The sequence below is a fragment of the Dendrobium catenatum genome, unplaced genomic scaffold (assembly GCF_001605985.2).
Source record: "Dendrobium catenatum unplaced genomic scaffold, ASM160598v2 original_scaffold_218076, whole genome shotgun sequence".
Classification (NCBI taxonomy): domain Eukaryota; kingdom Viridiplantae; phylum Streptophyta; class Magnoliopsida; order Asparagales; family Orchidaceae; genus Dendrobium; species Dendrobium catenatum.
The window spans coordinates 102,170-114,858 of record NW_021536486.1 but is presented as its reverse complement, the minus strand read 5'-3'; the positions used below and the strand labels follow the sequence as shown (position 1 = coordinate 114,858).

General features: G+C 37.2%; 1 protein-coding gene across 1 annotated transcript; it reads left to right on the top strand.

Annotated features, from left to right (window-relative positions):
• The first annotated feature begins 10,064 nt into the window (after positions 1–10,064).
• Positions 10,065–12,197, top strand: LOC110107202. The gene has a single exon (XM_020837393.2). It carries the CDS (start codon positions 10,065–10,067, stop codon positions 12,195–12,197), a length of 2,133 nt encoding a protein of 710 aa, XP_020693052.2.
• Positions 12,198–12,689: the final 492 nt, after the last annotated feature.

Here is a 12,689-nt window from a genome sequence, read left to right as displayed (position 1 = left end):
AGTTTGTTAGGTAAGTAAAATCACAAGGAAAAGTAGAAGCAGTTGTATTTTATGCATCTTATGAGTGCGTTTGTTTACAGTTATATATACAGGAAAAGTAAAGAACAGAAAAGTAAACTACACGGCCCTCATAACTTTATTCCACTCCGCGCTCGGTGTACAGACAGAAAAGTATATATGCAAGCTTATGGCGGTAACAGAAAAGTAAGCAATCACACATAGGTGCGCCTCTAGGCAAGACACCCGAAAACAAACCACAACAAACCACCGGCCTAGCTAGGCTAAAGTTGGTTTGCCCTAGCAAGCAATCTAAGTATGTGAAGAAAGCTGTGTGGCTTGGGTCCAGTCCCTAATGGTTTATTTGTTTGAAATTTGCATGTATTATTAAGATGTTTTTATTATAGGCCCAAGGAATTTGTTAGAGATTAAGTAAAGTATTTTGGATTTATTAAAGAATTAAATTCCAATTTTAAAAATATCAGAGTTATTTAATTTAGTTATAAAGAACTTATAATTGATAATTCTCTAAAAGTGCAGGAAATTATCAATTTATAAGTCCTAGGATTTCAGAACGATACCCCGTCTTAGATAGAAGAAGGTATTCATTTTGAAGAATTCCCCAAAATTTATTAAGGAGAGAAAAAGGGACCCATACAAATGTAAAATACAAACGTGCCCTCCCGAAAGGAATTTAGCACGTCGGTATAAGGTCGGTGTATTATTATAGTTGTTTGAAGATCTCCAAAATTCCAAAATGGTGTTAGTGCCCTCCTAAAAAGGAATCATGCACAACACATAGGAGATCTTTTTTGTAATTTAAATGTTTTTAAGAGTCCTTTTTGAAATCAAATGCCCAAAGTCTCCAAAAGGAATCAACTTTAGGTATAGAAGAACCCGAATTCGTTTAAATTCTAAATCATTATCAAGATTTGATGATTAAAGAAAGTAGAATGTTCTTAGGATCTGATGTACTTATAAAGAGAAATATAATGCTTTATTTTCTTAGATCTGTTGTATATAGATTGAGTCTGTAAAATGTCTTGAGTCTGTAAAAGAATTAAAAATAACTGCTTATACATATATAAATGGGACCCCAAAAAGTAATATCCTCCACCAGGAAGATGTTCCTTTTTGGAATTCCATAGAAGACTTGGAGCCTGAAGACCATAAGCAGTTATATTTAATTCTACTTTCTTGTAGGCTTAGAACCCAAGTTTGTTGTCGGTGGGACCTGGCCACCTTTACTTTATTGCAAATTTCTGGGATGTAACCGATACATTCAATATTAATAAAATCAGCTCTTTCATTTACAATTGTTTCATGCATCATTAGCATACGAGTAGATTTTTGGTTTTTGTAAGCATGTTGTACTGCATTTAGTTTAAATTCTTTAATAATTCCTTGATTCCTAGGATAGAGCTATCTTAAAAATCTTGCATCATCGACGAATTATTGTGATTAGGATTGTTAGCTGGCAGCCCACTCTAGGCAGGTGATAAGTCCAGATTGTATACACTTCTCTCTACATTTTCTTCTTCCTCAAATCATTTCTAAGTTCTTCTGAAATCAAATAATAACTCTATAATCTAAAGCCTGATTGTGGAAATTTAAATTAGCCCAAATATTTAATTAAATTTGTATATAATTTTGGAATTAATTAGTCTTCATTTAAATCGAGAGTGTTCTCTTAGGAGATGTAATTAACTACAGGGGCTTGCCCCTGTAGGGAGTCTAGATCCTAGAATAATCTAAACCCTACCAAAGTTCTTTTCTGAGGTAGGGGAAAAATCTGTGGAAGTAGATTAGGCTTTGTTCACTTTTAGGAGTTATTTTTATAATTAAGGAATAGATAGATAGTTGATTTGTTTTCACTAACAAATCAAATTTCTTTTATATTTAATTATAGAAATGAACTTATAATTCGTTAATCTAATCAGGTCGATTAAAGAATGTACTCGTCATCCCTTCAGGATGATTTAAATATTCTCTATACTACACCTGATTAGGAGAATGAATTGTACTGCTTCTCCCTTTAAAATCAATAGGAGGATATTATTCTGTCTTTCGGGACAGTATAATACCCGACTATGTAGATTTAATCGGGAGAAATATATCCTAAATATAAATAAAAAGAATCGCGTGAGAAAATAAAAGTCTTATTTTTAAAAGAAAACCCTGCTTTATCTATACTTTTGTTTAGATCCATTTATTACAATCAAGAAATAGACAGATATTTGATTTACTTTCATAAGTAAATAAAATATCCTTTGTATGCTTGATTTTAGGGATGAATCGAAAATTCACTAATCTAATTAGGTAAATAGGGATGAAACTGATCATCCTTTCGGGCGATTTGTATATTCCCTATGTCATACCTGATTAGGAGAGCGAATTGTCTGTTCTCCTTCTTTAGAGTCAACAGAAGGATATCAGTCTGTCTTTCGAGGCAGTTTGACATCCGACTATACAGATTCAATCGAAAGGGAAAATTAAAATATAAATAATGCAAATTATTTTTCATATCTAAATAAAGTATATTTTATTTTAAAATTAATTAAAAAAGAAATCCTCCTCTCTTTCCTTTTCTTTCTTTATTCAAATAAAATATATTTATTTTATAATAAATTTTATTAAATTAATAAATCATTCTTAATTCATATTTTAAAATCTAAAGTTATATTTTAAAATAAAGTTAGAGATTTTATTTTCTCACAGATTTTTCTGGCGACTCCGCTGGGGATAGACTTCTCTCTCCATTTCAAATGAAGGCTAAATTCTTTTTAAAATCATATATAACTTTAATTAAATATTTGGGCTATTAAATTTTCATTTAAATTTCGATCTGTCTAGTCTTCCACGGTCTGTTTGGTGTTTTGTATAGTCTGCTGATTTGAGTCCTTGATTTTCATTTTTAGATGATTTTGTCTCGAGTTTTTGATCTATACGATTTTATCGTTAGTTTTAGTTTTTCTTAGCTTTTTCTAAAAGCTAAGCAGATGGGTTAACGGTCAGCACCGGTGTAGGCCCCACATCCTGCCGAAGTGCTATCCATTTTTCTTCTGATTTTTGAGTACTCTTAGTGAGTTCGTAGTCTTTCAGATTTCTCTTTTGTAGATTTTGGGTCTTCTCGGTCCGGTTTTCCTTTTCTTCTACAATTTTTGCTTGTGAACCGGATTGTTTTATAGATTTTCCCAATTTGTTTTGATTTTTCTATTTTTGAGTTATATATTGTATTCAACTTAATTGAGTTTTATATTTAAAATGTATAAATTGTAGAATCCCTTAAATCGAGTCAACCAAGCCTGTATGTCTTTTGTATGACATTTGCATGTTTACTTTCTATCAATTGTTTGCATGTTTATGGCCACGCGAGTGGCCATCACCCATGTTTACCCGGCTTCGTCCTAAAAGCCCAGCGGATGTCCAACCGGAATACCGACTTGGTCCTAGGTCTGGTAGGGGTTATGCCGCCCGTTTGTCGTCTCACTTTTGTGTGTCACTTGTATGATTTTTAGTCTTAGAATTCTTTTCTAAATCTCTCCAAAATCAGTTCTAAAGGTTTTAAATTTATTGTATATATGTCTGTGTTTGTTCTCATTGTCAGATTTCGATACTTTGTTTTTGTTTTGTGAATTGATATTGCATTAATTGTTTTCTGTCTTTGTTTAAATTATAAAATTGAAGAATCCCTTAAATCGAGTAAACCAAGCCTGTATGTCATTTGTATGACATTTGCATGTTTACTTTTCATCCACTGTTTGCATGTTTATGGCCACGCGAGTGGCCATCACCCATGGTTACCCGGCTTCGTCCTAAAAGCCCAGCGGATGTCCAACCGGAATACCGACTTGGTCCTAGGTCTGGTAGGGATTATGCCGCCCGTTTGTCGTCTGACATTTGTATGTCATTTTTTGTGATTAGTCACTTAGAATTCTTTTCAAGTCTATTCAAAATCATAACTGATTTCTTTCCATGCATTATATTCAATGCTCTCTTTTTATGCATATTTTGGAGTCTCGATATTTTGGCTTTGATTTATGAGTTGATTTTGATTGATTGTCTTTTATTTAAACTGTATAAATTGTAGAATTCCATAAATCGAGTCACCCCATCCTGTATGTCATTTGTATGACATTTTCATGTTTACTTTTCATCCACTGTTTGCATGTTTATGGCCACGCGAGTGGCCATCACCCATGGTTACCCGGCTTCGTCCTAAAAGCCTAGCGGATGTCCAACCGGAATACCGACTTGGTCCTAGGTCTGGTAGGGGTTATGCCGCCTGTTTGTCATCTGACATTTGCATGTCATTTGTGTGTCATTTGCACGCCTTAGAGTTTTCTTTGTCATTCGTATTCGGTTTTTGATTCTAAGTGTTGAAATCAGGCTTTAGATTATAAATTTCCGTTCTTTCCTCGTTCCTAACTCTATCTATTTGTGTTTACTTATATACATAAAATCCGTAAAGACAAGGGTCCTTAATTCATTTCTAAATCTAATGATCTTCTCTTATCAAACTTCCAATCAAACATCGATCTAATCTAAATCTTCACTGTGCGATTATATCTTATTGGTGTGGGTCCTTTATTGGATCATCTTTCCTTAAATCTTCAATCTACCCATTCCTTAAAGCAAGCTTCAATTTTACTCAAATCAGTGCAACTATCAGCAATCAGATTATTTGCGGATATTTGCAAGGATCAGTTTCTGATTGGAATTACCCTTGAAGAATGTTATCTACACTGAGGTACATCCTCAAGCAAGAGGAAGGAGAGGAGATTCTCCTCCTACTGAAATAAGAGTACAGTTCCAAGAAGAGGGTCCCAGTCGACAAGCAACTTCATCTGATCGTCGCAGACAACTGAAAAACCTTCCTTCTCAGGATCAGTATCAAGGATCTGGTTATCAAGACAGCCAGCATACTCCTATTAAATCTCTGGGATATGGAGCATTAGTTCGAAGAGGGTATAATCCCATGTCTCCTCTTTCTCCACGTCAGTCTGGAAATCGTCCGCTTAGGATTTATGATAATCCACCTGTTTGACACCCTTCAAGAACTGATTCTCAGCGTCACCAGGGTAGCGAACATTCTTCTGGTTTCATTAGGAGGAGACTGAAGTTTCCAAATCATTCTTCCTCATTATCTAACCAAGAGAGGGTTTGGCGGCCCAAGATGACTCCGACCCCTACTGTGTTGATGAAGAAGAAGAAAGACATGCAGAAGAAAGTGTGAGAAGAGGAAAGTTCATTATAGAACCTTCCCCGTCCAGAGAATACACTCCTGTCAACCCACACGATGTGGGAGGAAAAACTATAGAAGAGATGGTCAATCATTTGAAGTAGAGTATTTGCCAGATTGATGAAGAAGAAGGAAAAGAAGGAAATACAGATCAAGAAATGTTCGGAAGTGTCAATATGGTTGACACTCGTTCTTCTTTGCAGAAAGAAAAGGAAAAGGGTAAAGGGGAAGCAGGACCAGCTGATGCCGAGGATGATGAAGATGATACTGCAGATTCTACTCATCATCTTCGAGAACAGCTGAGTTAGTAAGATGAGCAAATACTCATAATGGAAAAGAAGCTTGAGGAAATGATGACAATGATTTCGGTCATGCAAGGTAAAAATCCACCTACTCCTCAAGAACAAGTCCAATCATCTCATGAGGAATCAGTACAGCTGAATGTCAAGAATAAGGCAGTCAGGATTGAAGAACCTGAGAAACTTGTACATAAATCGATAAGAGTAGAACCGCCGTCGATATAATCAGTAGATTTCAAACAGATGGTCGAACAACAGGTCAAAGATGCGCTAGCTAAAGCTAACATTACATCATCCATTTCAAAGGGTAGGCCTTATCCAGAAGAATTTGATTCGGTTCCCTATCCGAAAGGATTTGTCCCTCCTTCTTTCAAAAATTTTGATGGTACGGGAAACCCTAAACAACATCTAGCTCAATTCAGAGCTAGTTGTTGTAATGCAGGCAGTAGTGACGCTCTATTGTTCAGACAATTTGTTAGTAGTCTATCTGGGATTACATTTGATTGGTATGCAGAACTGCCTAATGGGTCGGCCATACCTTCAATGACTTGGAAGCAATGTTCGTCAAAAGATTTGGTGGTGCAAAGCATCACATTACTGTTGGTGATTTGGTAGTGGAAACCCATAAGCTAGGAGAAAGTCTGGTGGATTATATTCTGAGATGGAGAAATCTCAGTATGAGATGTGAGCCGCAACTACAAGAGCAGCACGCTATAGAGATCCTCCTGAAAAATATTCATGGCCCAGTTGCTTTCTTGCTCAAGGGTTTTACCATTAAAACCTTTGAGAAGTTATTAAACAAAGCTTCTAACCTTCAGGAGGAAGTTTCCCAACTTCCGTTCGCCAAAGATTCAACTTCTCTAGAAATGAAGAAGTTGAAACCTCAGAAGGTGCTAGAAAAGAAGTCAGGGACAGTGTCTGCAGTAGATAAAGGGAAACAGCCGATGCAGATTCAGACAGAAAATCCTAATCGACCTCCCCAATATCAACAATATAATAGACCTCAGGTCGATCAACAAATCAGACCTCAGCCATATCTGACTCAAGAACAATAGAAAGAGAAGTTCGAATTCTTTATGAAAAAGGTCTATCCTTTCAAACGAGAAGCAATCAAGAAGATGTTCAAAAGTCTGGTAAAAAAGCCGGGATTTAAATTACCTGAATCCAAGAGACTCGAAGAAGCAGGTAAGGCAGGGCAACCAAACTTTTGTCCGTATCATCGGATGTCAGGTCATGAGTTAGAGGATTGCATAACCTTCAAAGAGTGGCTGGACAGAAATCATAAGGACGGTAGAGTCGTGATACCCAAGGAATACTTGGTAGACCCTAGTCAGGGTTCTGCCAAGTGTATATTTGGTGAGCCTTCTGAACCTCCTATTTCAAAATCTGATGATAAATGGGATATAGCTTTGCCTCAATCTTCTAAGAAATTCTTTAATAAATTATATCGTTCATCTTTCCAGGAACCTCTGAGAGTTCAAAATCCCATCCCGATTGATCCAGTAGTTCGTCAGCAGAAGAAGAATAAGGCTGAGTCCAAAGAAGTTGAAGCTGATCAAGCTCCACTAGTCCCGGAGAAGGACCAGAAGAAGGAGGCAGAATTAGGTTCTGATAAATTAGTTATTTCTGAAAATGGCGAGCATGTGTCGCTCAAATCCTTAACTCTGTATGACTTTTATTTTGTCCCTCCCGGGGCTAAGAAAGCAATGAAAATGGATTCCGCATACATTATGTTTGTTTCTACTGATGAATACCCCGATCATAACATTAATAACAATGAAAATAACTCCCAAGACATAAATACAAATGAAACAGATGAACAGTTTCAATTCTATTACGATAGTGACTCCCCTATTCTTGATGTTGAGGGTGATCCTATTAGTAAAGAATTAGAACTATCAGATTCAGATGCACCGCCAGAAGAAACCCAGACATCAACCAATGATCAACCGATAAAGACCACTGATAATGCTTCATCCGAAGAAGTAGTGCAAGTCAATCTTCGTAGTGGTAAAATTTTACCCCCACGACTGGCATCTACTGGGAAGGAGAAGAAAATTAAAGATAACTCTGAAATTGCTAATCAACCACAACTAGTTCAAGAGCCAGAATTAGAGAATACTGAGATTTCAAAGGTCGATTACAACGTATTAGCGCATCTTAGAAAACTGCCAGCGAAATTGAGCATATATGATGCTCTGGTTCTTTCCAAAGAAATGAGGGAAGCTTTAGTTAAAGCTTTACTCGATCCAGAGATTTGTATGGCTCAATTAGCTTCAACACAGTGTGATGAAGAAGCGTTATATTTCAAAGAAGTTCCTGGTGTCACATTTTCAGATGAAGATTTGTTATTAGGAATAGCAGATCATAATCGTCCACTATACATCTCCGTCACCATCGATAATTTCAAAGTATCCCGTGTGCTCGTTGATCCAGGTGCATCAGTCAACATCATGGCGCTCAAAATTTCAATTCACGAAGTCAGAATATATGAAGATGCTTCATACTATCTGCCTAAGAAGCAGACAGCATTCTCAAAAAATCTCAAATTGGGTGAAGTAGAAATAAAAGAAGTGAAAAAAAAAGAAAGAAAAAGAAAAAGAGAAAGAAAAGGAAAGAGAAAAAGAAAAAGTACAGCATCCCGACCTTGAACACGATGTCCGTTGGTCACCTGCTCCTCCCTCACAAAGAGGTGGTAGAATGACACAATGGTCTAGAGGAAGAGGTCGAGGATGGCAAAATAGAGAAACGCGTGAGAATGTAACTCAAGGCATCCAAATAAGGGAACCTGCAATACATATTGATTTGGAATCCAGTTCGGAGGACGAATCATATATGCTTGAGAAAGACCCACAGGTTGTAGAATATAGGAAATTCCTAAATCAGCCAAAATTTGAGATTTCTATAGAAATTGATAGTGATGAGGACAGGGTCCAAGTCACTAGGGAAGATAATTCAAATTTATCTACCATGGAGAAGTTAAAAAAGTATGTGGAAAATATTACCCTAACTCCTTTGTCCCAGAGTGATGTAAAGAGGTTGGAAGTGAAAGCTTCTCTCCCTCTAAACCATGAAACCAAAGCCAACAATTTCAAACCTTCTACCAGCAAACCCCCAGAAATCGATGTAACCCTTGATGATCCTTTTATGGACGAGATAATAGAGCTACCTTTTGATTGGTATTCGAATTATGTAAACAGATTTGCTAAACAAGGTTTAACGACGTTGAAATGGACTAGAGGCGAAGCCCAACAATTTGAACATCTGTGGAATAGAAAATACCATAAACAACTTTCAAAACATGGTATTGGCTTTGCAACTCTATGTTCGTTTGACGACGATGAATATTGTTTAGTAATTTCTAATAATTTTGAATCTGATAGTATCCTTTCAGTGAACGTTAAATCTTTTAACGAACTCTGCTTAGAAACTTCAGATGGTATCGATGACTTTCAAATTCGAGATGCACCTCCAGAGCTTGAAGAAGAAATTAGATCTACGATCGATGTTCTCAGAGAAATAAACCTGGGCACTGAACAAGACCCTCGTCTGATTTTCATCAGTTCTTTGTTGAATGAGGATGAGGCAAATGACATGATTCAACTTTTATCTGAATTCAAAGATTATTTTGCTTGGAGCTATGAAGAAATGCCAGGATTATCTCCAGATATAGCAGTTCATAAACTAGAAATTCAACCAAAAACATTCCCAGTAAAACAAGCACCTCGATGAATGCGACTCGACATTGAGCAGTAGGTCGTCGCTGAAGTTAAGAAACTAATTGATGCGGGATTTATTAGGGAGGAAAACTATCCAACCTGGTTAGCTAGCGTTGTTCCAGTTAAAAAGAAGAACGGTCAGATACGTGTTTGTATTGATTTCATAGATCTAAACAAAGCATGTCCTAAAGATGAGTTCCCACTTCATATACCGGAACTCATGGTAGATATCGCTTCCTCTCACGCGATATTCTCCTTTATGGACGGCTCATCCGGATATAATCAAATTAGGATGGATCCCGAAGATGAGAAGTATACCGCATTTCAAACACCGATAGGAGTTTACTGTTACAAAGTCATGCCTTTCGGTCTAAAGAATGCGGGAGCGACTTATCAGAGGGAAATGACGAGGATTTTTGACGAACTCATCCATAATCAAGTGGAGTGTTATGTCGATGATCTAGTCGTTAAGAGTGTTGAAAGGAACGATCATTTATATGATTTGAGAATTATATTTCAGATAATACGACAGTATGATCTGAAAATGAACCCTTTTAAATGTGCTTTCGGCGTCACTTCAGAGTGGTTCGACACCGTGGAATCAAAATTGATCCGACTAAGATCAAAGCAATACTGGAAATGCCACCTCCTAAAACACTTACTCAATTGAGATCTTTTCAAGGCCGACTAGCATATCTTAGGAGGTTTATATCAAATCTTTCAGGTAGATGCCAACCATTCGCGGCATTATGTAAGAAAGATGCTCCGTTCAGATGGGATTAGAACTGCCAGAAGGCCTTCGACAGCATGAAACAGTATTTTATGAATCCTCTAGTGTTTGCAGCTCCTATACCAGGGAAACCTCTGATTTTGTATACGACAGCTTTAAGTGAATCTCTTGGCGCCTTATTAGCCCAATATAATGAGGAAGGAAAAGAGAATGCACTATATTATCTGAGTAGACGTTTACTCCCCACCGAAGTAAATTATCCTCCGATCGAGAAACATTGTCTGGCTTTAATCTTCGCCGCTCAGAAGTTAAGGCACTATATGCTTTCTCACAAAGTAAATCTCATATCCAGAATAAATCCTTTGCAGTATTTGATGACTCGGCCGACATTATCAGGAAGACTAGCCCGCTGGTCAATGATATTATCGCAATTCGACATTATATTTACCCTGTTACGAGCAGTCAAAGGACGGGCAATAGCAGATTTCTTAGCAGCTTATCCTACTGAGGATGATTTCCCGATAAATGATGAACTACCAGATGAACAAGTAATAGAACTCGAGAAAAATGAGAAGTTCACCTGGGAATTCTATTTTGACGGTGCTGCTTCTATTCAGCAAGGAGAATCAGAGGAAACTTTGCCCGGTCAGGCAGGAATTGGTATTGTGTTCGTTACACCTGATAGAGGTATCATGTATTACTCCTATCACTTGTCAGAATCACGTACCAATAACGAAGCTGAATATGAAACATTGATAACTGGTTTAGAATTGACTATTTTGAATGGGATCGAAGAAATCAAGATCTTTGGAGATTCACAGCTTGTTATCAATCAGATCGCGAGAATCTTTAAAGTATTAAAAAACACCTTAGTCCCTTACCATCAGTATGTCATGCATCTTTTAGAACAGATTTTGAATGTCACATTGTATCGAATTCCTCGAGGAAAAAATTCCACAGCCGATGCTCTTGCCAAACTGGCTAAAGCACTGGCATTCCCCGAAGAAGATTCGATCCCGATAGAAGTACAAGGTCGACAAGTCCTTTCTCCTATAGATCTGGAACACATAAGCAGAGAATGTTCAACTGAGGTGAAAATTGTTTCGGCAGTAAACGACGAAGGTTTAGATTGGAGAAAACCATTCATCGAATACTTGCAAGAAAACAAGCTCCCTCAGGAGAAATCAGCAGCAGATAAGATCAAAAGAAGATCACTATCCTACAGTTTGATTAACAATACCCTAAACAAAAGATCATTTGACCAAATGTGGTTGCGGTGTTTGAATAAATCAGAAGCACAAAAGATCGTAGAAGAAGTGCATGCTGGTTTATGTGGTGCACACCAATCCGGTCCAAAGATGAAAATGAAGATCAAACGGATGGGATACTACTGGCCATCAATGATAGATGACTGTATGAAAATTGCACGTCACGGTCATCAATGCCAGGTGCACGGTGTAGTTCTTCATCAACCCCCGAATGTTTTACATCCAACCATTGCTTCTTGGCCTTTTGAAAGCTGGGGCACCGACATTATTGGTTCGATAGATCCTCCATCCTCCAGAGGTCATAGATTCATTCTAGCAGCTACAGATTATTTTTCCAAATGTGCAGAAGCTGTTCCTTTGAGAGAAGTTAAAGCTCAGCAAGTTCTAAAATTTTTCAAAGAGAATGTCGTGTACCGATTCGGTGTCCCTCATTGGAATATCTTAGATAACGGTCGTTCATTCAGGAATACTAAAATTAAAAGCTTTTCCAAACGACATAACATCGATTGGAGATATTCAACCATCTATTACCCTCGGGCAAATGGATTGGCGGAGGCCTTCAATAAGACTTTGATTCAGATCTTAAAGAAAACTTTAGATGACAATAAGCGTCAATGGCATGAGAAGTTGGTTGAAGCTTTATGGGCATATCGTACCACATATAGAACTCTGACTCAATCTACGACATTTGCTTTAGTTTTTAGTTCAGAAGCAGTCATTCCTTTAGAAGTCCAACTGCCCTCGCTCAGAGTTGTAGTGAATTACCAGATCAATACAGAACAGAATGCAAGACTCGGATTAGAAGAACTCGAAGGTTTAGAAGAGAAGCGTTTACAGGCTCAACAGAACCTCAAGTTATACAAAGCTAAGATGATACAAGCTCACGACAAATTAGTTCATCCCAGAACTTTTCAAGTAGGAGACTTGGTTTTAGTTCTTTGAAGACCTATCCTATCTCATCGAAAGATAGGAGGAAAATTCGAACCAACTTGGAAAGGCCCTTTTGTAGTGGAGAAAGTCTATCAAGGAGGATCTTATCAGCTTATAGATTGTAAAGGCAATCATCCTATGTTGCCTATCAATGGACGATATCTTAAGAAATATTATGACAGTTGATGTATTCAGTAAACATAGCGAGGAAATAAAATCTTAAAATTTGAAATTTCCGGTGTTGATATTTTTTTAACAAAATACTTTAAATTCCTGGTATAACTCAAACAGTTTGTTCCTAATGCAGGCTTATTCAGGAATCGATCTCTCGTTCGATTTTGGCTTTTTCTGGAAATCGATCTTCCAGTTAAGGTTTAAAATCAACCTTTCCGATAATCGTTCTATCGGTTGGGTCCTGATGCCTGCTTATTCGGGAATCGATCTCCCGTTTCGATTTTGGCTTTTTCTTGAAAAATCTTCCAGTTAAGGTTTAAAATTAACCTT